The sequence below is a fragment of the Apostichopus japonicus genome, chromosome 19, assembly GCF_037975245.1.
Source record: "Apostichopus japonicus isolate 1M-3 chromosome 19, ASM3797524v1, whole genome shotgun sequence".
Classification (NCBI taxonomy): Eukaryota; Metazoa; Echinodermata; class Holothuroidea; order Aspidochirotida; family Stichopodidae; genus Apostichopus; species Apostichopus japonicus.
In genome coordinates, this window is record NC_092579.1 from 20,188,082 (window position 1) to 20,213,471 (window position 25,390).

General features: G+C 42.0%; 2 protein-coding genes across 9 annotated transcripts in view; both read right to left on the reverse strand.

Moving 5' to 3' along the window:
- The window catches only part of LOC139960303 (casein kinase I-like), a 51,328-nt gene that overhangs the window by 7,299 nt on the left and 18,639 nt on the right, over positions 1–25,390 (reverse strand). For 6 of the 8 annotated variants that reach the window (XM_071958585.1, XM_071958579.1, XM_071958581.1 and 3 more), the window contains exons 5-8: positions 15,862–16,090; positions 6,980–7,150; positions 5,486–5,634; positions 4,277–4,457 (exon numbers count right to left, since the gene is read on the reverse strand). In XM_071958585.1, coding sequence (XP_071814686.1) covers positions 4,277–4,457; positions 5,486–5,634; positions 6,980–7,150; positions 15,862–16,090 — 730 coding nt within the window. Of the gene's footprint in view, positions 1–951; positions 3,242–4,276; positions 4,458–5,485; positions 5,635–6,979; positions 7,151–15,861; positions 16,091–25,390 lie in introns of those variants that run through there. The other 2 variants (XM_071958588.1, XM_071958587.1) reach the window with 2 other exon arrangements.
- LOC139960301 (uncharacterized) lies at positions 21,201–25,386 on the reverse strand. The gene is made up of 2 exons (XM_071958577.1): positions 23,911–25,386; positions 21,201–23,459 (listed from the first exon to the last, which is right to left on the reverse strand). Exon 2 carries the CDS (start codon positions 23,456–23,458, stop codon positions 21,338–21,340), a length of 2,121 nt encoding a protein of 706 aa, XP_071814678.1. The 5' UTR covers position 23,459; positions 23,911–25,386; the 3' UTR covers positions 21,201–21,337.

Consider the following 25,390-nt stretch of genomic DNA (forward strand, 5'->3'; position numbering starts at 1 on the left):
AAGGAATCATCAAAGGGTGTGAAGACTTGCACAAACAGAAACGTCTAATGCCGGTAATCTGACCTAGTTTCGAATGAGGTGTAACAGAAGTGTTAGACACCACCATCGATCCCAGAAAATACACACACACAGCTTGCTACCATCGGTAATTAGACACTAGTGTACAGTCAGTACATACAGCTGCGGTCAATACCCACAGCACAGTGTATAAACGATACAGCGATGGACATCTCAGGTCCAGCTAAAGATAACAATTAAGGTATCACGTTTCATTACTGTCTGCATATTGTAGCGACACGTACAAAACATCACTTGCAAGCAACAGAAAGTAAACTTTTTCAGAGGGCCGCACGCGGTTTGGGGCGAGTCTTCAATGCCTTTAAGGTCATGTTTCAGCAAGGAATCTCTCTGAGAAAGTGTGCGCCGGTAAACTTGTTTGTATTCCGACTGAGGACTTGAACAGAGGATCACCACGACCTCAGTGGTATTCTATTGTTCAGGGGTGTTGTTAAGGTTAGGGTACATGGATCTGAACAATGGAGATAAAAAACAATAGGGTCCTGACTTGGAATGTAAAACACTCCTGTGTGTGTGTGTGTATATGTGGAAATGGGGAAGGGAGAGGGAAATGTATATGTTCTGTGCTATTACTTTATTGTTAAGCCATTTAAGCTCATGAGTTTGTTCAACTCATCTGAAGATCGACCATCTCAGCTCAAGTGCAGAAAGTGAGATGCACTAAAATATCTTCGACGATGTCAATGAGGGCAGCAGACAAAATATAAGCCGAATATTATACGCTGCATGTGCAAAATCCGATGACAACCATCTGATGACAACCATACAGGAGGAGTGTCAAAAGAATAACCAACCAGCATAGACAAGGGTTAGTTAGAAACAATGATAACTTATCATGCACCACGATGAACAACTGAATGTTGCAAGAGCGTGTTTGGGGGGGGGGGGGCAACCCCAAACAACAGAAAGAAGGAAATAGCATATATGTAAAGGTATCAAGAGAAGGAAGAACTCGATTTGCTACAGCCACATTTATCAGTTTAGTTTTCTAAAATCTTTCAACTTGCCATTCAAAGTTATCTTAACCTTAAACTGGAAAAAACAAAAAACAAACGAGAGAGATTGGATCTGGCAAAAATCAACAAAAACATGGGACAGTTCAAGGTAGGTAGCGACCAGATGTTGGTTTTGTTTTTTTCCCCTACTAATATTGCAAACCTATTTTCAACTTTCATCAGATCAACTCCATGTTCCTAGGATAATGCCCATTATTTTTCCTAATTAGTATTAAGAAGCATTGCTTCTTGACCTTCAAGGTACAATTTCATTCATGTGCACTGAATGTGCATGAAAGGTAAAAAATCCCTAGGGTAACTCTCGGGTAAAGAGAAATCTGTTTTTGTCGTCAAATTTATTGTTCGATTAGAGACCTATAACAATGTCATATATCATAATTCTGTCGCTTGATGGGGGGTGGTGGGGGTGGGGGTGGGTTTGGAGGGTGCGGGCGACAGTGAGGCATCTTTGCCATCACATTTGCTTGACTCGTAGCTACTGGCACATGTGCAATTTGATTGATTTTGATTTAACATTATGCTTCACCCCCTGCCACAAACACACACCAATCTATTACAAACAAAAGACATGGACATCCGAGCACGCATAAACAACTGTCACAATTTGTTATCCTAACAAGGACAATATAGTACGGTATGCAACAATTACACTACACACAACTTTTACACTATAAGACCAAGTAACTTGACAAATTTTTACTCTCCAGACCAATATAAGCAAACATACAACAAGAACAAAACAACACCCAGTACAGTAAACACACCCACATGCCACATAACAGAAATTTGATGACTGAATCCAAGTTCATTGCTTAGAACATTTTCTACAAACAGGTGTAAACCACATCCTAATAGCATTTTGTACACAAAAGATATATATTTAGAAATGTTTTCAAAAAACAAAAACAAAGCACTCACATAGAAACATTCAGCACGACAAACATATACCATCACAAACCACTTAACCTCCACATAACCTTCACCCTATGGATTATTGTAACAAGCAAGAAGCTACCAGAAGAACAAACAACACTCCCCTTTCATACCACATCACACATTTATCCCCCTCCCACCCCCCCCACCCCAAAAAAATAAGAATTTTGACAGAGTGCCTCCTTGCTAAATTCAAATTCTTATGACAAAAACAGGATACAGCTAAGTTAGGTCTGAAACCCATTCAGCATTCACAAACTTTCAGTTTCCCTTCACCAAAATATGAGAGCAGAAACATAACACCACAACAAACCAAAACCAAACATACTTCACAAAACTATTTAACATTGTGACAACATTAATACCCATTCCACAGTATTTGGCAAGACAACAAAGATATATTTACAAATTTAAGAAAAATATTTGGAAAGTAAACAGAACAACAACCATGGCAATGGGCAAAATCTCATATTTAAATTTAATATATGTTTCTTACAGGTCAAACACTAGAATGAGGTGCAAACAGGTCAGATAATGTTTTATTTAGCTTTGTAAAAATGACTCTTTCGTATATTCAAGCTTTCAAAGTGATTTATTTTGTAACTAGAATACTTTATTACAAGATTTATTACTTGGAAAAACTTGAGGCTATTTGTTATTAAAAAAGACTCTCTTTTGATGTATTGATGGCTGACGATTATGGACTAATTTTTATCGACAGACGTTCAAAATTTTCAGATTCATATGAGGCAAGCACTTAGCCAAAGGCACTTAGCCAAGTTCGATTTAGTATCTAAATATTATCAGTCGGTTCTACCTCTCTCACAAATACCTTTACTTTAAGGAAATGGAAGCACTCTTTAATCTCTGTTTTGACTTCCAAGAAGTTGAACTGTTCCCTTCAAATCCACATAAGACACCTAAAGGGTATCCCAAACCCATGCTGCTGGATGAATCTGAAAAACCGAGCCATTCTTTCAAGCAACATCGTTCACTAATATCAAATTCCTCTGCTGGTCACAATTAAAGCCAAGCAAACAGAAGGCAAAGTAGGACAGTGTCAATATAAGAACAGAAAAGAAAAACTTGAACAGACGAACGATGAGAAGAAATTGCACACGACCAAAACACGTTCAACAACACAAAGATGATGAAAATAGTAATGACATACCAAGTGCTAAGCCTCTGCACTAACTAAGTGCGGAGTTGATTTCCTTAGAGAAAGGCAGGAGGAGGCGAGTGAAAGAAAGCAAAGAGGTTCTTTTGGATCAAAGGTCAGATGAAACAATGGCAGAGGAAGGAGATTTTTTTTTTTAATTGTTGAAAAAAAAAAATTGCTTTCCATTTGGGAGCAAGATTCCGAGGAACAACCAACCAAAAGAGAAAATATGGTAATCACATCCTCACAACCTCAAAGATATCCCTTCTCTGTGGAATGACATATGAAAGCAACCTGAAAACTTGCCCAACTACATGAAACCATACATCTATACAGTTAGGGAGCAAATTACGTAACTGTAAATGTCTCTGTTTACAGAAAGTTGGTAGTCTTTTAACTTCACAATACAATCTGGAAAACTCCCCCAAAGTAAGAAAAGCGAAATCTTTTACTAAATGTCCACCAAGTTAAAAACAAGCTTCAAGTATTACCTATCACCTAATTTATACTAAAACAAGGAGAGACATACATACGTATATCATTTTGCTCCATTCCTTCAAGAATTGTGACAAATGACGGAGCCGTTATAAACAGAGAGATTAGAGAGAGAGAGACCATGTGTGTGATAATAAAATGATTCAAACAGGGTGACTTAGTAAGTATCACAACCAGTAAATAACTTATCATAGGGAGGAGTGTCAGGAGTCATGTTTTTGCCCCACCCCCTCTCCCCACCCCCCTCCAAACATTCAGACGGTGCAGGCACAGTAAACGGAGAGAAAGAGCATGTCAAAATGTAGTGATTGTAACAGGCAAGTATAGAAATGTTTCAGAAGTGATGGGATGTTCCTGTTGAAGTCATATACATGTCAGGTGCACAATATTAATCAACGTGACATATCAAAAAGGAGAGTGGTGCCACCCAGGAACGACGTCACATCCTGTGACAGATGCGACCTTTGACTTCTTGCCATCCAATCCTCATTCTTCCTCAATCCTCCCCGACTTGGCTTCGGGTCCGTTCAGACGGTAACGGGACGTCCTCTTAATAAACGCTATTGTTTGGTCAACACTTTACGTGTCAACTTACCACCAACTCCATGGCCAGCGGCTGGATTGGGTTCTTGACCTTTGACGCGACCTCCGGCAGCGGTTCCTGCTAATGCTCTTGTGGTGGAACTCCTCGGGTGATGGAGATTGTGTCTCCCGTCATCCTTCTCTCCTCTTCTTTCCCTGTCAGATTCGTCGGTGGTACGGCCACTGCCGCACTGCTGCAATGAACCAAGTAAAGAACAACGGCCGTGAAATTCTCACACTTTTATCTAGTAGTCCATCCATAAATAGCTTTAATGCTTCACCGACTACCAAGTTTGTACACTATATGCACCCTAAGAAAAGGTGAATTCCTATATATAACTATATCACCCACCAAACACCCACCAAAACAAGATGGACACTGAAAGCTGATTTTTTTTTTTAAATTGTAACAAAGAAGTTCCCATACATATTATCCTCTAACCTTGCCTCCACAAGCTCCTGCAGAAGACATCTCTCACGCCGGGATACAAATGACAGAGGCCTTACAAATACAATATCTGTAAAATAGCATCTTAACGACTGGATAGAAGACCTGCATGACTCTTAAATAGCAAGCTTGAAACACTTGTTACATTACTAAAGATGTAAGCAAATCTAAAGCATTCTTCACAAACTACCTTTCAAAAGTTTATTACTGTTCAGCAACTAAGATCATCGCTATCACACTTTGAGAAATAATCGATTAGGTTTCGCACATTGGTGACTCTGTGAATTTTTGTTTACTCTTGCCTAGATATAGCTTTTTATGATGTGTTTTGGCCCAAGATTTTTCTTGTGTGGGTGGGTCCCAGTTATAATGTGGTAGGGACCCAACTGGTCCTTGATTAACCAAGGCTTAGTCTCAATTCTGCCATACATTTTTCATCTAGTTTTGCGCAGCCAAATTTTGTTCCATGATGCTTTGAAATGTTAAAATCTGTCCAATTAGATACTGAATGTTCATGTCCTAGATCCAGGAAATATAACATATTTTGTTAGTTTTGCCTGACCAAAAATTTGATCTGTGGCATTAAGTATCGATGAGCTGTTCCACTAAATGCTTCCTCTTATATGTGTACTTGCAAATACAAGATAGATAAGTTGACAGGAAATAATGGCGATACTTTCTATTCTTCTTCCCACGCCATCCTCAGTTTGTCTATCATTCCCAACCGATTCTTTTAATACAAATAAAAACAAAGGATGCTCTCTTCACACTTACAAATTTCAGCATATTCCAGTCAAAGACATAATCGTAGAAGAAGCCTTGTCTATGGAAGAGATTGCGAAACAACTGTCTGAGATATGAGTAATCTGGTTTTTCGTCAAACCGCAGGTGGCGGGCATAGCTCAGGAATGTTGCAAACTCGGCTACAAATAAATAGAGAAAAACACAAAAAGAAAATAAAGATTATTAACCGACACAAGAATGTGACCAGTATTCATATGATGAATTGATTAACGTGAAATTTATGTACCTCTTCTGCAACAAAATGATAGCATGAATTGAAACTCACTCTTATTATACATTTTGCAGATCTCAAGCAATGAAATGCTTTCAACATATTTTGACTAAGATATAAATATGATAAGGAAAATAAAGGTTTGTGTTTATCTATATACGTCGAACATAACTTACACCAACAATGGAACAGCTTTATAAATTTCTCTTTTCATCCCCAGAATGGTTTCAATTCTGGGTTTGAATAATTCAAGCAGTGCCCCCATTCTTCCCTCCTCCTCCTCTTGTATCTCTTGTCCCCCCTCCCCCCCCCCCCTTAAAAAAAAAGAGAAAGCTATCGAGATTATAGTATCACTTTTAGAAACAACTTACGAGGGCAATGTTCCATACATCTTTCTTTTGATCCAAAAGGGTACAATTACTGGGTATTTAGTCTTACCAGGTAATGGCACCATTTCCTATGTGCAACTAGGCTTGGTACAGCTGCTGCTATGACATCATCATAGGCAGGTGTGGACACTTTTGATTTGAAAATTAACTAGACTTTCTAAAGTGTCCTCACATCTCTTGCTTTAAAGAATTGTACTGGTCAAAATTTATTTTTTGATATATACAAGGAACATATCTCAAAAATGGTACATAGGAATTGAATGCAAATTTCACCAGAATGCTTAGATTATGTTCCTCTTTAACATATCAAAAAGAAATTTTGACCTGGACTATTCTTTTAAGTTACAATATCCTTTATGTATCTAGTGCATTGAGACAAGTTAGACTGCGACTGTGACTAGTTGCTTCAAATGATACTACTATGGGACCAACCAATAGATCAACAACAGCATAAAACATCTCAAGCAGTGACACTGTTCACACGAATGAAGGAGAGACAGCTGGTATATTGGGGAACTCAACTGACCTTGGGCACTGAAGGGCAATGGACAAATGTCAAACTTTTATGCCCCATTTTGGATACGTACTAGATCAATTTTAAAATTTCAAATATCTTACAAGCTTGCTTGTTAAATGTCCTTTACCTCCTGGTCCAAGTTTTGCATAACAAGAAAGTACCCTGGGTTGATTTATACTCGAAAAAGCTGCTTGCATGACTCAAAGTCTGAGGGTTATACATATTTTATAAAACATTTGCAATTTGTCCCTTGGACATCCTGGAATGGACAACTGCTAAAAAATTAGCTCTGAGACTTGTGGATACCGGTTTTCATAAAGAAATCATTCTCATAGTTAACCACTTACACGCAAAACCTTTGCACAAGACTTCCATTGGCGTAGACATCTTTTTCTCGCTAATTTTTTCGTATTTTTGTTTTTTGGTGGCTGCCTTAAGGCCTTGCCATGGTAGGCTGCCCAGGTTGAAGTACATAAGCATGTAACCCAGCGACTCCAGGTCATCCCGTCTACTTTGTTCTGCAGAGATACGGAAGAAGAGAACGCAAACAAAAATTAAGACGACAACTTTTTAAGACAGGAAAATTTGCTGTTCATAGCAATAAATTTGATATAATAATATAATACAAAAATAATACAATGCAGAAAAAAATATTTAGGTGCCACAAATTTAGCGCTTTGCATAACTTAATACAAAGTGAATTCAGTAGACTAGTAAGATAACGTTTAAAGGACCTTTACTTAAAACCACTCTGTATGTTACCACCTGGGCTGTGTTAATTGGAGTAAACACTAAACGTAGCATTGAGTAAGGCTAATTGAGTTAGCTTTCTTCCATTATAATATGCACCTTGATACAATTTTTATATTGAGAATAATCTTTGTATTTTTCAAAAAGCCAAAACAGTACCATTGTCAGAGAGGGAGAGAGAGAGGGAACTTAACACAGACAATCAATTATAAATTGGGTCAACTGAAAGAAATTGTAATACATACACTAAGACTTTTTACATGGCAACTCCCTATTGGGACTATGTTTACTTCAAAATCGCTATGATATGGGTCACTAATTATTAACTCCACAGTCAACCACAAAACTTTTTTAGTTTTAGTTTAGAAGGGACCTTTGTCAGCAATCAATAAAACTCTATACAGTGAGTTACTGTACACAGGCAGTACAGTGTTTTTATTACAGAGTTTTAATTCAAATCACCCCTCCACAAATCCATTGATTACATTCAATCACTTACTCTATTCAACATTATCAAGTCAGCAGATTCTGAGTGTGTCTGAGTTTAATGTCTTCAAGGAAACAATTTTTATTTCCCTTTCTAAAAATAACTACTGTACTGTTACTCAGACATCTTTTACCCAAATATTGATATATTAAATAAGGACAGCTACAACATAATTTGAACTATCAATTTTTCATCTGAACGAATGGACCCAAAACAAGGGGAATGGGGAATAATCCTTTCTAATTCTTGGGAAGGAAATGACATTGACTATCACTCAATACTTTAGCAATGGAACTCACAAAGAAGTAGGAATCTCAACAGTCTAAAAATCCTGAGGAGATTATACTGTTAACTCCAATCATGTTCTGTTTCCCCATCAAAATGATGAGTATTGCCAGCTTGACATAGATGTCACTTTGGGGGGGGGGGGGGGGTAAACAAAATATTCTGGATTGGCCCAGGAGAGGGTGGGGAAGGGAGGGCCAAAGGTGGTAAGTGCTGGAAGGGTCAAATGGTAATGGATAGTGTACATTACAAGACACAATTTTGGCAAATTTTGCTCAAAGTTACTTCTACATCATCAAGCCTACCTCAATGCCCATTGACTGTTTGGTGGCCTCCAATATTTTATATCCATAATCACTTTTAATTTCTCCGAACAGAGTAACTGTTTCGTTGCTTTGGTTTAACCAAATCGTAAGAGCTATTGGAATAGTTTTACTATCCAGACTAATCTGCAACTAACAGCTGTTACTCCCAACTCTGTGCATTTGAAAAACCATTTGCTATTATAATTGATTACTGACACGTATGATGTGTATTACCAACACACACTCATCAAGTTAAAGTAATATTTTCTGAAAAGCAGAAAATATTTAATAAGTCAGCGAAATACATTTGGTACCATCAAAAAAAAAAAAGAAGAAAAAAAAGGAATGTACAGTAGAAGAGTGTTAGGTGGAAATATTGACCGACATTTCCATTTCACTTGATGATATTAATAAAATGGCCAAGTCCCAATCTCTATCAAGCCTGAATGAGAATAACCAGCAAAATGTGTACAAAATTAAGGCACCTCAAGGTCTCCTTGTAAACCAAAGAAACTTGTTTGAAGATTTAGAAAGAGAAACACCTGTACGTATCGTCTAATGGATGACCGCACAGTCCTTGTTGTCCTAAGAATCTCACCAGACAACCTAAACTTGTTGTGTGTGACTCTTAAGACATTATGAAAAAGAGCTGTTAAGTGCTCTAATAAAAACAAAGTTGGCCTACAATTTCTCTTTCATATTTAAATGGGTGTGGAGAGCTGTGAAATTTTTCCCCCCCCCCCTCTATATAACGAGTGCAAACAAGTATTCCAGCCTCGCTTGTTCACGTAATGAATCATTTCAGTATAAACGGTGTCTGTTCCATACACTTATCAGTGCAAGAAGGATTTTTAATTTACACCGAGGAGAAAGCTCACAGGCGCACGGTATCCACTGGAGAAGAAGACGACGACGAACGGTATGAAAGAAATCACCGACGTCGTCGCTATGTTAACCCCTCTAGCAGTGAACGGTTGCTATGCATGCATCGCTAAGGCGAATGGGATCAATAGGCAAATGGGGATTAAATCTCTGGTTGATGCTTCAGATGTGTAATAACAAGAGGAATTTGGGACATTGCACTTTAAATGACTACCCAAAAAAAAAAAAAAAAAATTGATAAAGGGATTCATGAAGTATTCAACATCATCACTCAACATGGATTATCAAACAAGAGTCCCTTAAGCTAATCACATGAAAGGGGGATTTTCCAGAAACAATAAAAATGGGTGTTATACAGTAACACTGACTGTTGATGTCAAGGTGTCTTTGATATCAAGCCACAGGAAAGATTTCCATATGTCAGCAGTGTGTGATTACTGCAGCCTATACACTTAGCATCATAAGGTGGAAGTAGAGCAATTACAATACAACACCTGTGCCTTTTCCTCTTAATAGAATACTACACCTGTGACCTACTCAAGTGGTGAGTTCATGTAGTTATGTGGAGGTATACAACTCATATATATTCTTTATACAAATATCAAAATTATGCAACGACCATAAAATGCTTTGTCATTGAGGTTCTTGAGTACAATAAGTAACCTTAAACGAAATGACCTTCTTAGTTGGTTAGTGGAATAAAAAATATAACAGCAACATTGTAAAAATGAAAAATTGTAAAACTGAAAAAATGTTAAAAAGAAAAGTGAAACATCTCTGAAAATTAGTTCCCTAACTTACAACTAACTCTAATGTTAACAACCCTAAAAGAAACAGTACAGCTACTGTACATGTAGTTTTTGCGAAACGAGCTGCTGCGAAATAAATATGTTCATTAACTTTTCATTGACAACAACTACTGTATTCATCCATACCCAAGGCTACTCACATATAAACTGTGAAGTAATACTGAATCATACACACACCTTACAGAAGAACAGTAGTACAGTACTGTGTCCTTGGTTCATACAGTGACAACAGCATTATGACAATGAGTGGGTGGGGGTGTGTGGCCAACCTAATTTTAGTCATTGATCGATAATCATGTTTTGATTTTGAGCAGTAGCAGCGTACATACAGTACAACAGAGCCGGCCCATTGGACAGGAAAAAAAATTGAGGAAAACTTGGGTAAATTATGGAAATGGATTCATGAACGACCATTTGCTATTTATTCAATTTATTAATTGAATTTCTGGTAAATTTATATAGTAAGAAATGTGACAAGCCTCACAACTTTACATTCCAACATTTTGCAACAATAAAACACCTACTGTAGTGTACTGCGCAGCAAAGATCACACGGAAGAAATTGTCACTAATGAAATATTGAATAGGGTTACAATGTGCTGTTAATACATGTGTACTATGTGTACTGCATGTACTGTAGGTCTGTACAATTAAATGTGGAGAGGGAAGAGAGAAAAAAACACCTCTTCCTGGAATGTGGCATCTCATTTTATCACTTGAAATGGGCTTTAACCTACACTAGATGTCTCCTGGAAGAAACTAATGGATTGTTGAAACCTAATAAGTGAACTATTTGGATACTATCACGTTGTCATTTGCCTTACAATTTCTGTGTTGTGTTTGGTTTTGTTAAAGGATTTCTATATTCACAGTTAGCTTACTCTTTTAAAGATAACTCAATGACGTACTCTGAAGTTTAACCTATGGATATACAGCCAACAACGCTGTGTAATTATTCAACAAATGTCAAGAGACATTAAATAATTTCAAAAGTTTTCATATCATGTCTAATTTACATATAGGATTTGGGACAAATGCCAGGATTGATCAGAATTGATCAGAAAGTGGTTTAGCTAATCTTCAGGCTTTTCAGCTTTACAATTATTGTGCAAATTTCGTTGGGAAGAAGTACATCATAGAGTTCATACCGATAATCGCATCGATTATGCGGATGATGGTCGGCGAAGCAAACAGATCACATACGTCTGAGGGAAAGTGTGCTAATGTACAGTATGCTTGCTGCCTAAACGTGACATTGAGATACAGCCAGCGATCTTCTAAAATATTAAACGTAACAGTCGATACTGTTCAGCTCATCATCATCTTTCTTCCAAGCCAAACAAGATGACAAAAATGCCTGCATAATTACACCAGACATAAATAATTGCAAAATATGAAAAGGAATTTCAAATCACTAGTATAATACCCACAGCACCATGCATTGTAAAACAGCACTGTAAGGAGGTGACAGGGAATATATAAAGTCAGTGCTCACATAATTTGGCGTGGCTACAGTACATGCATCGACGACGAAGACGAGGGATCATAAAACTTTGGTGAACATAACATTACTTGAGAATCCTACGGTTCAGTGTGTACAAACTGCTATACATCTGTTTAGCTACATTCTGTAACTAAAAGTACTATTTGCCTATAAGGCATGTAGCCTTTTGCAGTGCCTTAATACCGGATAAATTATTCCACAGGTGTAATGCTGATCTCTGCTCAGACCGCTACAGCACAGTACAGTGCTCAGCTAAATGTTGTGGGAGAGATACTACACATAAACATGATAAAATTCCATCTATAAGGAGGAAATTTCTCCAGTATCACACAGCGAAAATGCTATGCGAAAGGAGTTATCGAATAAACGATGCCGTAAACTGTTTGTTTTGTTTACACACTGAACCATAGTACTTTCAGTCTTCTATTAAAGAAACAAAACTTAAAACCTTAAAAAACTGCTAGTTATACAAAAAAATGCAAGTCCTTAAATTTGATCTTACATGATATACATTCTTTTTCAATTGACCCAAATCGTCTAAAGCGAGTAAGTCTGTAGATCTACACTGCCACGCACAATGGAATGTAGTAATATTGATAAAGACAATGAAATTCATGATCATTGCTTTGCCTATGTTGTCATGTACTGTACATCTATCAGGTGATGTATACCACATACTGTACCGTAACAGCACATGCTTAATTAACTAACCAGATGATTCATACATTGTCTCTTGCTATGAAGGGTATAATTTTTTTTCTTTTTTCTTCAGAGCAAATTAAACAGATTGTTGGAGGAGTGAAGAGAATTGTCTGTCTTGCAGGGAATAATATATCCAGTATCGAGGTGCAAAATGCTGTTCAAAATGGTCAAGCTGTGGTGACACAGGTATAAAGTGAGGAAGCCAAGTCAATAAGTTCAAACAAGTACAGTATGTATATAAATGTATGTATGTACGTAAGTATGGATATATATACACACACTCACACTGTAGATAGTAGTTTATTTTTACATAGAAACCTTTCGTATTTTCTAAGAGAAAAGTTTAGAGGATTCGAAACTGCTACAAAGAACACTTTTAAGTACTCCTTGTAATCCAAACTGTGAACTGTTGCAAAGTTAAATAAAGCTACCGGAATACAATGAAAACGTTCAGTATTTGGAAGAGTTTGATAATGTAATATCCTGTCGACTACTGTACTCCAATAGATAAAAAAAAAACCAGAAAAAAACCCCACAGGAAACAGCAACTTCATGGGCGATGATTAAAACATTTACAAAACAAGGAGTTGCCTTTCGTAACATTTTGACCACACCCTACTATAAGGACCTATATTTTACAGAAATTTGTTACCATTTCTCAACAAGTTGCATGAAACTTTTGTACTGCAGAAAACATCAAAACACCCATCATAATGGCATTCAACCTCCAACCAACTGGAAGATTGGCAAAGTTTTTCAACACAGTTTGAGTATTACATTCAAGATGAAAGTAAAGGTGGACAACAAATGTGAACGCTTTCAAACACCGTTCACGTTTTCCTTTCACCAACATGGGTTGACAGTGCTAATGAAGTACCTAACATCGAGGTAATTACAGTGTGGGAGGGAGGGGGAATGAGATGAGAACTCGAGTTAGCAGTTTGTTTTAATGAGTTGATGCCAAGCAAGATGAGTGGATTCCAAGAACTTTCCCTCCTTAACAAGTAGTTTCATTAGTACTGACTTATTTGTGCCTTGCGGGCAGTTGGGGAGCACCATGCCAGGGTTTTTGTGAAAATTTGTTTCTAAATACAAAAACAAGGATGTCAAAGTATCCAGTGAGAGATTGAAAGAGATATCAAACCTTTGTCATATCAACAGAAAGAACCGTTGGGTGGGAGTGAATTTTAAGAAAGGACAACCCAATAGCTTTGCATACTCCATAGAGTTTGCTATCTTTCCTAGTCTGAGATTAGGCAGTCCGACAGGAAGTGAGGCAGTCGGACAGGAAGTTATGGGCGGTCAAAAACACCTAAAGAACAAGACTTAACAACAGTTTTGCAACTTCTGAAATAGTTGGATTGGAAATTTTACCAACAATTCAGGCCACTGGAAGAAGTTTTCCCACTTCATTTGGTCTGTTGAATATGTCAAGTTAGGTTTGTAAAAAATTATATTTAAAATTATTTTTGATTCATCATCATGGATGTTTTCAAAATCTCAGGAGATCCTGCTGTTTCACTTTTGGCTTCCCAAAAGGGAAAACTATGGAGTCACTCTTACCGACCTTGCCAAATTGTGAGGGGGTTGCAAAGTCGGCAATGACTACTAGGCAGATCGCAAAAGTCGGTAATTACTATAACGGTTAGATTCGTCCAACACTACAGCATACAGAAACGTTGTACTCAAAGCCTAAGCCAAAGTGAATTAATCAGGTCACACATCCGGAGTCTATGCATGCTAAGTTCTTCAATACTGCACTCACTCCCTTTCGGTTTTTAATACTGTAATTTTGATATCCTCTTGGTTTTTTGCCCTTCTCTTGCTTTTTTTTTCTTGCCTGCTCAGCTCTAATGTTAAATATCCATTTATGTTTCCTATGGCCTGATAAACAATACTGAAGTATAATTCTACACAGATTTTATAGTGCACATCTTTGGCTTTCACCTGAGATCATCTTTGTGATGCAGTATAAAGGCTTTTTCTCACGTGAATCAAAAGTGAGATGGACAGACCTTTCAAAGCTAAGAGATATTCTCCATTCCAAACATTCAATTAATTGGCTACTTTAAAGGAAAAAGTCTTTAACTGGACCCACCCAATGCTCTTAAAAGTCATGAATTTCCTGGCCTGGGTTTAAGCGATTTATAAACATGGCACAGCATCCAACTGACAACATTCTTAAAGCTTGGAGAGTGCATGAACTGTCCCGAAATCCTGCTGACAGAGCCATAAGGTTCACTGCCTCCCTGCTACTCTGCCATCGCAGTCTGACTTTTAATCTGCGAGAGCAATTTCTCAGAGAGAGCAAGGTTGAAGAAGAGGAGGAGAACTCCGGGAGGCAAGATCCTTCACTAGTAACATCTCTGAGAAAGGTCAAGAGATCTATTATCTGGTGGTAATGAGCTCTTTTAAATCTGCTACTGTCAATAAGGATGGGTGCAGATCACATTAAGATAGTACCTGTGGCAGTTGGATCATCTTGTATCGGAGAAAGGGTAATGCGGACACCGCAAATGTATCCAATTAAAAGTCCTGCTCTTTCAATGTATGTTAATACGAAAGAAAGAATGATTTCAAGTCATGTAGACTGATTTTTCTCTTGTTTCTTACAACTGATGAATCTCATACCTCCACAAAATGAAGCAAGCATTTTTCTTAGCTGTTTGGAATAGTTCATTCTCCACAAAGGACTCTCAAGTGATAAGCTAAAGATGATGGTTGAGTTAGTGTCTCCTTTAAAGTTCTAACACTTATCAAAGGGAAGTTACAATCCAAGTGTCCACTAAAAGTCTTCTAAGTCCTGCAAATTTAAGAGACTTTGAAATTTTCTGACCTTCACAGATCTTTGAACCTGGACCAGTGTTCATAGGATCATTTACTTTTGTACAAAGTCCAACCCACATTAACATCAAACTTAAAGTTGTTGTGTCCATGATGCAATTTAGGGTTTCTTCTGTTGACCCTACGTGACCTTACACTTCCACCAATAAAACACAAGGGTCACTGTTCTTGCTAAGGTGATACCTACACATAGAGCATAACATGAAAATTTTGAACCATTTATCTTGAAATCAAACTAACCGTGAACTTTTTTGTTCATTCCTAGATTTTTAATGTGCAGCGAGCTCTAAATGTTATCGTGACAAGCACTGGAGAGAAGTTCTATATTCTAAGAACAGTAAACTTGAGTTATTACCAGCACAATTCCTCTGCAGATCTCTTCAGTTAGCTGCAAGGGTCCTTTTTTTTCAAATGTTCAAGAACTCAAAACAACGAGATACTGGCTCTCTACTAATTCGTACCCATAAACATCACTACTTAGGAAAGCCATCTGGACACATGCAAACACTCGCAACTTTTTGTTTCCTTTCCATTACAGCAGCTATTTGAATTAATTTGCTTTATTTCTCCCATCAAATACGCTTGCAACAGAAAGCTGTAGCTTGTGTTATCTACTTTTCCAAAAAGGCTGAGGAATATAACTTAGGGGCTGCTGAACTTACCTATCCCTAGATGTGTGTTGATGCTTGCATATCTGGCTGTTCCCGTTAGATTCTTGTTTTCCCTGTAAGGTATGTGTTGCTGTGTCCGGGGGTCCCGATACTTCTTGGCTAAACCAAAGTCTATGATGTACACCAAATTGCCCTTCTTACCAAGGCCCATGAGAAAGTTGTCCGGTTTGATGTCCCGATGGATAAAATTTTTGTTGTGTACATATTCTATTCTACTGATCTGGAAGAGAAAAATGATTCAAGATATTTCGATAAGAAAATCAAAAATATCATTTCAGTCAGTCTTAAAGCTGCATGCTACAATGAACTGGCTATACCGTAGTTTGGTAGTACCATAGTTCATCATAAAAAAAAAAATTTAAATTTTTTTTAAAATAATAATTAAAAAAGAATAATAAAAAAAAACGAGGAAAAAACAAGGGGGGGGGGGATAGTGCATTTAAGTGGACAAAGTGGACTGAAGACAGGTACTGTAGGTAAGAGAGGTAGGATGTACACACATACTGCACAATGTGTTACTTTTGTTCTTCAAAATAGTACCACTGTGCACCATTTTACAAATATCATCACGTTGTTTCCAACCTAGATGTAATAATTACTCTCCTTTGGTTTTCTCTTCTTCAACAGTAAAACTCAATTAAGGACAATGCTCATTATCAACACCCAAGTGGTTTAATATTCTTTGCTAAGGAACTGAGTCAGCAAGGTCATCAAAATTGATTTTATCTTTGCTATAATCACTTGTAATCTAAAAAAAAAAAGTAACTTGCTGTGTTTCCTCAAAGACTTGCAGCAATAGGCAGCTGCTGTCAAAGAATTTGTGATTTGATAATTTACAACAAAAAAACATGAGTAAATAATATTACTATTTTGGACATAAAATGATGTCAGGCCTAGAAGCGCATAACTTTTGTTGTGGGCCTTCTTGCTAAAATAACATTAAATACGAAGGAGCAGGGGTGTGGGTAGGGGGTAACAGGGAGGTAAAGTTTAAAAATCTTGCAATTTAACATCTAGTCTGACAAAACCGACAACAGTTTATCTCCAGGTATTAAACATACAGCAATTAGTCACTTGAAATTTGGCAATATGTTTATCTCCCTTTGTACACATCATCATCAGTTTTATTATTGTTAAACTTAACAGTAGATGTTAAAAAGAAATATCACTTTATTTTCATGCCAAGGGTAAGTCTCTTAGTCGGAAAAAATGCATGAATCACAAACAAACCAAAAATTGATGATTTCTACTCAGAGATACAGTATTGGTAAATTATGTACTATAGTATGAAGGCATAACATTTACAAGTTACAAAATTTACCAAAGCTTCCTTGAAAATGTACTATTTGGGTATAACATGATGGATTTAACATAATGCAGTTTTCATTCAATGTCATTGTACCTGACCCTCAAAGACAAAAGGTCACATATAAATTGGTTCATTATCTGTTTTGCTATCTCTTTGGAATATATATGAGGTTTCTATTTCTACAGTAAAATGGAGCACAGTGCTTCCTGCTACAATTTTTAACTTTAGTGAGTCTAAAGTGCACCTACATACAATCACGCACGCCTATATCTAGTGTATGTACACAGCGTTCACACCCAGCATCTTGATGACGAAACTGCGAGATGCTATTATGACTACAAGTTGGGAAACACCCTCTACTCAGGTATTGATCTGTGTTTACCAGTTTGTCTACACTGCCATTATAATGGCACTGTATTTAACTTACCTTACAGTTACATTATGTTTTAATGATATTGATCAAGCTGAAGGGGAAATTCCAAAACTTACTGGTTTGGATATTTACGAGTGACGAGCTTACCTGTCTCCTCACAACCTTAGCACCTCATTCTACCGTGCCTATAAAGTCCTGGTAAATAAATAACACTGTGCGCCCTCTATGACCGGACCCCCCTTCCGGTCCCTCCTCCTTTCTCATGAGACCATTCCTGAAGAGTGGCCTCACGGACGCGGGAGTGGGGGTGGCAAGGACTGGCCACCCCCAACGACCCCCGTCGAGTTAACTTCCCAAAGTGAACCCCTAACAAAAAATTCACTGAGGCCTTCCTAGCAGGGGGGAGTGTAACCCTCCCCGGCGCAGCGGGAAGGGGGGACACTCTCCTGAACCCTGCAGGCGGAACTACCCCTTACACTAACAAGGAGCCTAAAGATTTACGGTCCGCCACTTGTTACCCTTAGACCAACTTAGGTGAGAACGTAAGTGGAAGACTATGTACGCAAACGCATACGGAAACACATAGGTACACTCACCGATAGACATAGTTGATGGCTCTCTGGTGGATGGTGGTTCTGTCTATCTGGTGTGAAGCTCGGAGTCGTGAGTCAAGTCGAGCGACCGCTCCTCCGTCCGGCTGTGTCCCACCACCCTCTCGGGGGAGGGAGGCGGGAATGGAGACAGGTAAGCTCGTCACTCGTAAATATCCAAACCAGTAAGTTTTGGAATATTTACTTCGCTCCTCGCTTACCTGTCTCCTCACAACCTTAGCACCGAGTGGCACTGCCCGATGGTGGGAGGCCCGAGGGGTGGGACCTGTTACCCACCGGACCTCGCATCACCGCGCTACCAAATGCCGCTTCGGCGTGTAAAGTGTCGGTCAAGTAGCAGGCGACGAACGTAGTTGGAGTTTTCCACGCTGCTGCTTTGAGTATGTCCTCTATCGGGATGCCGGCGAATAGGGCTGTAGAGGCCGCGACCCCTCTGACGTCGTGAGCCCTTGGTCGGGAGGTCCCCGATGTGAACGGGCGTATGATCTCTACTAGCCACCTGGATAGAGTGTCTTTGGAGGCCGCTGCGTAGGGTGGTCGTGGTATGATGAAGAGAGAAGTTGATTGTCTTAACTTCTCTGTCTTGCTCAGGTACCACTTCAGTGCCCTGACTGGACACCATCGTTTGTCCTCGGCTACTGATGACATGGTCTTAATTTCCGGGATGAAAATGTCTCCTGGCAGGAAGGTCAAGGTCTGGTTCTTTGCCATAAATGACGGGTCTGGAACCATCCTCACCCCGTGGCCCTCAAATCTGATGTGATTCTGCTTGGTGGATAGGGCGTGGAGGCAACTCCTCCTTCTTGCTGACGCCACTGCGATGAGGAAGAGTGTCTTTTTTGTGAGGGCAGCCAGGGAGGCGTTAGCCATTGGTTCGTATGGTGGTCCTGCCAGGGCATGTAACACTGCTGAGAGTCCCCAGGAGGGGGCTAGCCGTCTGATCTGTGGGTGACGATTCGCCATGCCTTTGATGAGCTGTGCAATGTACGGGTTATTGCTCAGTGTGGAGCCATCTGGGAAGCCCTGGTGGATGGCAGCGATGGCCGACCTGTAATTCCTGATGGTGGAGACTTGTTTCCCCTCTCCAAAGAGTGAGAGGAGGAACTCGGCTGTGTCACAGAGGCAGCAGGCAGCAGTATCTGTCTCGGTCGGCACCATTGGTCGAACTTCCGCAGACAGGAATCGTAAGTCGCTGCGGTCGTTCCCCTTCTAGCGTCGGCTGCCATCGCGGCAGCTGCTTCTGAAAAGCCTCTCTGTCGTAGGAAGACCGGACAGCCTCCAGGCAACTAATTGTAACCCCTTGATGTCTGGGTGGGAGAGAGTTCCCTGTCTCTGGGACAGTAGGAGAGGCTTGTCCGGTAGACTCACTGGGACGTCCATGAGGAGTTGGGGGATCTCGGCGAACCAGGGTCTGCGAGGCCAGAACGGGGCTATTAGTGTGAACCTGCCCTTGGAGTTCCGAATTTTCCTGAGGACTTGTCCGATCATACACAGCGGCGGGAAGATGTACGCATCCATGTGGTCCCAGGAGAGGGACATTGCGTCCGTGTGGTAGGCCAGGGGGTGGAATCGTCTGGAACAGAAGGTCTGGAGTTTGTTGTTCTTGTGTGTTGCGAACAGGTCTATCGTGGGCCTGCCGAAGATCGAAAAGATTCTGTCGTAAGTCTCCTGTTCCAGAGACCATTCGTTGGGGTCTATATGCCCCCTGGATAAGGCGTCCGCCATCACGTTGAGCTTGCCTGCGATGTGGGAAGCCCGTAGGATCGTGCCGGAGTCCTCGGCCGCTGTTATCACCTCCCACGCGAGTCGGCACAGTCTCTCTGAGCGGGTGCCCCCTGCCGATTGATGTAGGCCACCACTGTCGCGTTGTCGGTGAAGATTGTGGTTATCGTTCCCTGTACGTGGTCGTTGAAAACTTCCAGGGCTCTTTTGACCGCCATCATCTCCAGGATGTTGATGTGGAGAGATCTTTCTGTTTGGGACCACGTCCCCCATGCTGTGCGATTGCTCCAATGAGCTCCCCATCCGGACAGTGACGCGTCCGTCGTTATCGATGTCATTGGTAGCTGTATCGCAAAGGGTACCCCTGAACTCCAGTTGTTTGGGTCGAGCCACCATCGAAAATGTTGGGTGACCTCCTCTGACCTGTAGATGAGCGTTGTTTTGTCTGGGTCTGTAGGGTCTGCGGACCTCAGCAGGTGCAGTTGCAGAGGTCGCATGTGTAGCCTGCACAGTCTCACTATATCGACGAGGCTGGCCATGAGTCCCAGGGCCCGGAGCCATGTCCCCGTTGGTGATCCCCGGTGTGCCAAGATCTGTTGTGTGGTCGCCTTGACTGCCGCGACTCTTTCTTCTGAGGGTCGGGCTACCCCGGTGGTGAAGTCCAGTATGGCCCCGAGGAACTGGATCGTCTGGGAAGGTGATAGCCGTGATTTCTTCTGGTTCACGATCCAGCCCAGTTCTTGAAGGGTCTGGAGCGTTTTGTGGACGTTGTTGGTTGCTTCCGATAGGCTGTTCCCTACTACCAACCAGTCGTCTAGATATGCGTAGAGGGTGACCCCTCTTTTTCTGAGGTAGGCGACTACTGCTCCCGCGACTCTCGTGAAGGTTCTGGGAGCCGTGGCTAGGCCGAATGGGAGCGCCCGGAACTGGTAGTCTTGTTCTGCGTACCGGAACGCTAGGAATCGTCGGTGTTCTCTGTGTATCAAGATGTGCAGGTAGGCGTCCCGTAAGTCTACGGTCGCCGCCCACATGCCCTTTCTGAGTAGGGGTAATATTAAGTTTAAGGTCTCCATACGGAAGTGTTTTGGTCTGATGTGTTTTGTGTTCAGGGGTTTTAGGTTTAGAATGGGACGCCAGGTGCCGTCCCGTTTTTTGGTCAGAAAAAAGGAGGACCGGAAGAGTGGTCCCGTCTCTTCCGGAACTCTTGTAATTGCCTGCTTGGCCAGCAGGGCCAGAATTTCCCCTTCTAGGGCTAAGCGTTTGACGGGGTCCGTGGGTGTGAGTGTCTGCCTTCCTCCGCCCCCGAAGGGTGGGCTGGAGGAGAATTCTATTTTGTACCCGTGTCTGACTGTGTCCAACACCCACTTGTCCCCGCCAATAAATTCCCATTGCTGGGAGAAGTTTGTTAGTCTCCCCCCCACCGGCGGAATGGCCGCGGTGAGGTGGGCACCCCTAGGGCTGGGCGGCGAACGCTGGTCGAGTGGAGGAGCGGTCACTGTCCCGTCTGGTCGACGACGAGCCTCTGCCTCCTCTGGGGGCCCAGGGGCGGGTCGGACGGAAGGCTGCCCCCCGGCTTCTGCCTCTGAGAGCTCCTCTGCTCATAGATTTGGCGGGTGCTGCTCTCGTTCCCCTAGGTGCTCTGCTCTCCCTCGGGCGGAAGGGTCTGGTTCTCTGGGTCGGTGGGGTTCGGAATTCTGATTTGGCCAGAGTCTCCCTTCGGGCCACCTCTTCCTGCAGTTTCTTTTGGAAGCAGCCCACAAAAAGGTCTTCCCCGAGGATTGGTAGTTCCAGCATTCTGTCCTTCGCCTCCGTCGAAGGCCAATGGATGGCGGAGACGATGTTTTGTCTACGGGCCTTTACGGACCTGGTAGCGACCCTTGCAAATTGATCGTACGCGAGCCTGACGAGGGGGCCCAGCAGCAGGAGGAGCTGGCCCGCTTCGTCCCTGGATACTTGGCTGCTGTCCTCAGGGAGCTGTTGATGGTGTCGCATGAGGACTTCAGCTGATAGCATTAGTACCGATGCGAACTTCATGCCCGAACGGGCTGCCATGTCCATCTCTACCAAAAGCTCTTCTAGCTTCCTCTGGTCCGGGGTCTTGAACACGTGTGTGGATGAGGCCCCTTGTTCGGCTTTTAATCTCTCCTTGGCCTCCTGGGGGATGGTTGGGCATCTAAATAGATCCTTCCAGGCCTCGTCAGGTACCCTGACCGCTCTATCTGCCCTGGCCGGGAAGGCCGTCCACTTGGTCTTGTTGGCAATGGCCTCAAATCTGTCATAACAGGTTGCGTCTACTGGTATGGTAGTTTTGGGCTTATATGACGCTTCGCCGGTCGCCGTCAATTTTGATACCCGGCCCGCCTTCTGCGGTTGCGTCTCGGGTTCCTCGAACCCCAGGTGTCGTCTGAATATGTCTGCCGCCCGTGTTATTAGCTCCTGTGGGAGGGCTCCTCCTGTCGCGGGCGCTTCCTCCGGTTCGTAATTGTGGCCAAAGCTGTCCTCTATAGGATCGTAGTCGAGAGGATCTGAATCTATGGGCTCCCCTTCGTCCTCCAAGCCGGAAAGATTCACCGACGCTCTGCAATCCAGAGCGTCCGGGTCCGGGGCCGGTTGCGGGGCCATGGTCGATACGGGGCTGGTAGGGCCCGGTGCCACGTCGGCTACCGTGGACGTCCTTTGCTCCAGCAGGGGCCGTAGCAGGCCGGTGAGTTTGGATAGCCAAGCTGGTTCCTCTTCCTGACGCCGTCTCGGGGACCGGCGCCTCCTCTTGGATCTTCTGTATCCATCGTCGGAAGAGTCCGAGGACTCGTCGGAGATTGGAGAGTATCTCTTCCTCTCTCTCCGTCTTGGGGATCTTGTATGCGACCCCGATCTCTCCCTTCTGGGTCGGCGGGAGGACTCTCTCTCCCTACTTTCTCGGGCCGGGATCTCCGTCGGAACCCGCCTCTCTGGCTCCCTGTCCGGCTCCCTGGAACGGGACCGGCTCCGTCTCCGCGTCCCCTCGGTTGCTCTCTCTTTTGGACCCGAGCCTCCCACGGCCGGAGGGCCGCGCTCTGTGGGTCTGTGTAGCTGCGGCCCGGACTGAGACGGAGTCTCCAGCCCGGCCGAGCTGTGCCTCTGCTTTGGAGGTCTTTTCTTGGCAGGAGCCTTGCCTTTGCTCCTGCCCTTCCCTCTGGCCGTAACTGATCCGGACGTAGCCGGGGCCGTTAGGGGAATTCTTTCTCTTTCTCTTTCCTCTCTCTCTACCTCTTTCTCTCCTTCGGCCCTCTCATGGCCACTCTCCTCCACCTCTCTCTCTACTACTCCCTCCTCCTCTCTATCTCCCGTTATTCCTGGAACCTCCGGCGCCCCGATTGCGCTCGGGATCGAGTCCAGCCTTCCCTGGAGCTTGCTACGTAAGCCCTCAAGCCACAGGTCGATGTCCTGCCACTGAGCTGGTGTAAACTTAATACACACCAGGCAGGGGTCTCGTCGAGTGCAGGATCTGCATTTTGGACAAAGGTCGTGCTCGTCCCAGGCTCTGCCTGGGCGAAACATAGAGCAGTTGATGCACTTCAATGGATTGCGTGACATGCTGAATAACCGGATTAAGGAAGATTACTTCTTAGTGATAAATGAACAACAATAGAAGCTTAACGTAAGAAGGGAGAACTAGGGAGGGAATTATGCTTAGGTGGAGCGTAGCGTAACCTAGCAACGGTAAACAAGGTAACGCTACGGGGTGGCCTAACGAGAAAATGGAAGCTGAAACGAAAATGAGAGAGCGAGAAATACATACAAAAAGGAGTGAATATACGTGAGCAATATGAATCCCCAAAAGGGGGACGAGAGAAACTAATTGGGGGGAAGAAGCTAGTAAACAAGCTAAGAAAACACAATAACAACAACACGCTTTAGCGTGGGGAGGAATAGGGCGGGAACCTAGGCAGTTTCGCGGAACTGCTAACCCCGCCGCAAACCAACCCGAGGAGGAAACGCACTACGAAAACAGTCCCCAAAACCCTCCCTTTTGACAAAAAGGATACTTATCGGTCAGGAAAGGACTGTCAAACTTCTAAAGATCCGAAGCTAAAAAACTTCCGGCGATCGTCGAAGAAAACCAAGACAATTTTCCAAGGAAACTATCCACAAGAAAAATATGCGTGTAGGCACTTGGAATGGTAGAATGAAAAAGGAGGAGGGACCGGAAGGGGGGTCCGGTCATAGAGGGCGCACAGTGTTATTTATTTACCAGGACTTTATAGGCACGGTAGAATGAGGTGCTAAGGTTGTGAGGAGACAGGTAAGCGAGGAGCGAAGTAAATACCACCTTGATCAGTGAATATACAGTATGTCCAACATTACAAGTTGTTTGTAATTGCCAAGTTTTTTCCATTTACTAACTCACAAAGAATTGTCATCCAACCCAATAGTGTCTATTCAGGATGTAGTCATTATTTGTTCATTTAAGAACATGTGAGACACTTTGGAATGGTAGAATATGAAGGAGTTCACTAGGGGGTCAGTAAGGGTGCACAGTGTTAAAAGGTTACCAGGGCATACTAGACACGGTAGAATGCAGTGCTTAGGTTGTGGGGAACGAAGTAAATGATTGTGTTGTTAATAATTCTTGGTAAGTTTATTATTATGGTCAAACTTGAGGGAAAAATACCTACCCAGATACGGAAGTGTGGTTTAACCAATTTGTTGGGACTTAGTTCTGTATCTGGATTCACAACATGCATTTGATTTGAACACATAAGCAAGGGTTTTGCCTGCCACACTAATTAACATAAAACTAAAACAGTTCCTTCTTTCATCGCCTTTTGAATAAAAAAAAATAAAAAAACAATTGTGCCAAATTTTTCTTCGATACGCAATGTCAGTAAATCTTTCCTTCTCATTAAAATACCGAGAGCAAACGCCAGAGGACAACCCTTTTGTCAAGTACGGGATGACAAACTAATGAAGCAGCAGTTGAAAGATAACCGAGGCTACCCAAGGGAACAAACCCCAAGTTGTGGTATCCTGGTTATTTCTGTGAAGCGCTACCGGTGATATAGCTGTCAAAGAGGGGGCGCCACGTCAAGAAAGGCATACCCATTACCACCGATACTTGGACTTCATCCAAGGTTCATTAGGGAGTACAGCAAATTACTAGCACTCAGCATATATATCTCTGTATTACTATGCAGACAATAATGATGGAGTATATATTCAGCATGTTATTAGACATTATATTGCTAGACTGTCGCCGGTAGTTTTGGTTCATTTTATTCGATACAAAATATCGACATTGATGAGGAGTACCCTTGGCGACGTCTACATTACTATCTCATATAATACGTACAGTGTAAGTGGGACACAGTACATTTAAGAAGGACTGGACATACCATCTTTAAGTCGAAAGCACAGATAAAACACCAAAATGCAAAGCAGAGAGGGAAAAAAAACGAGCAATGACCGGGATGATAAGGGTTAAAGGTTATTTGCAAAAGCAATATTCAGAAAACTGCAAAATTTGGA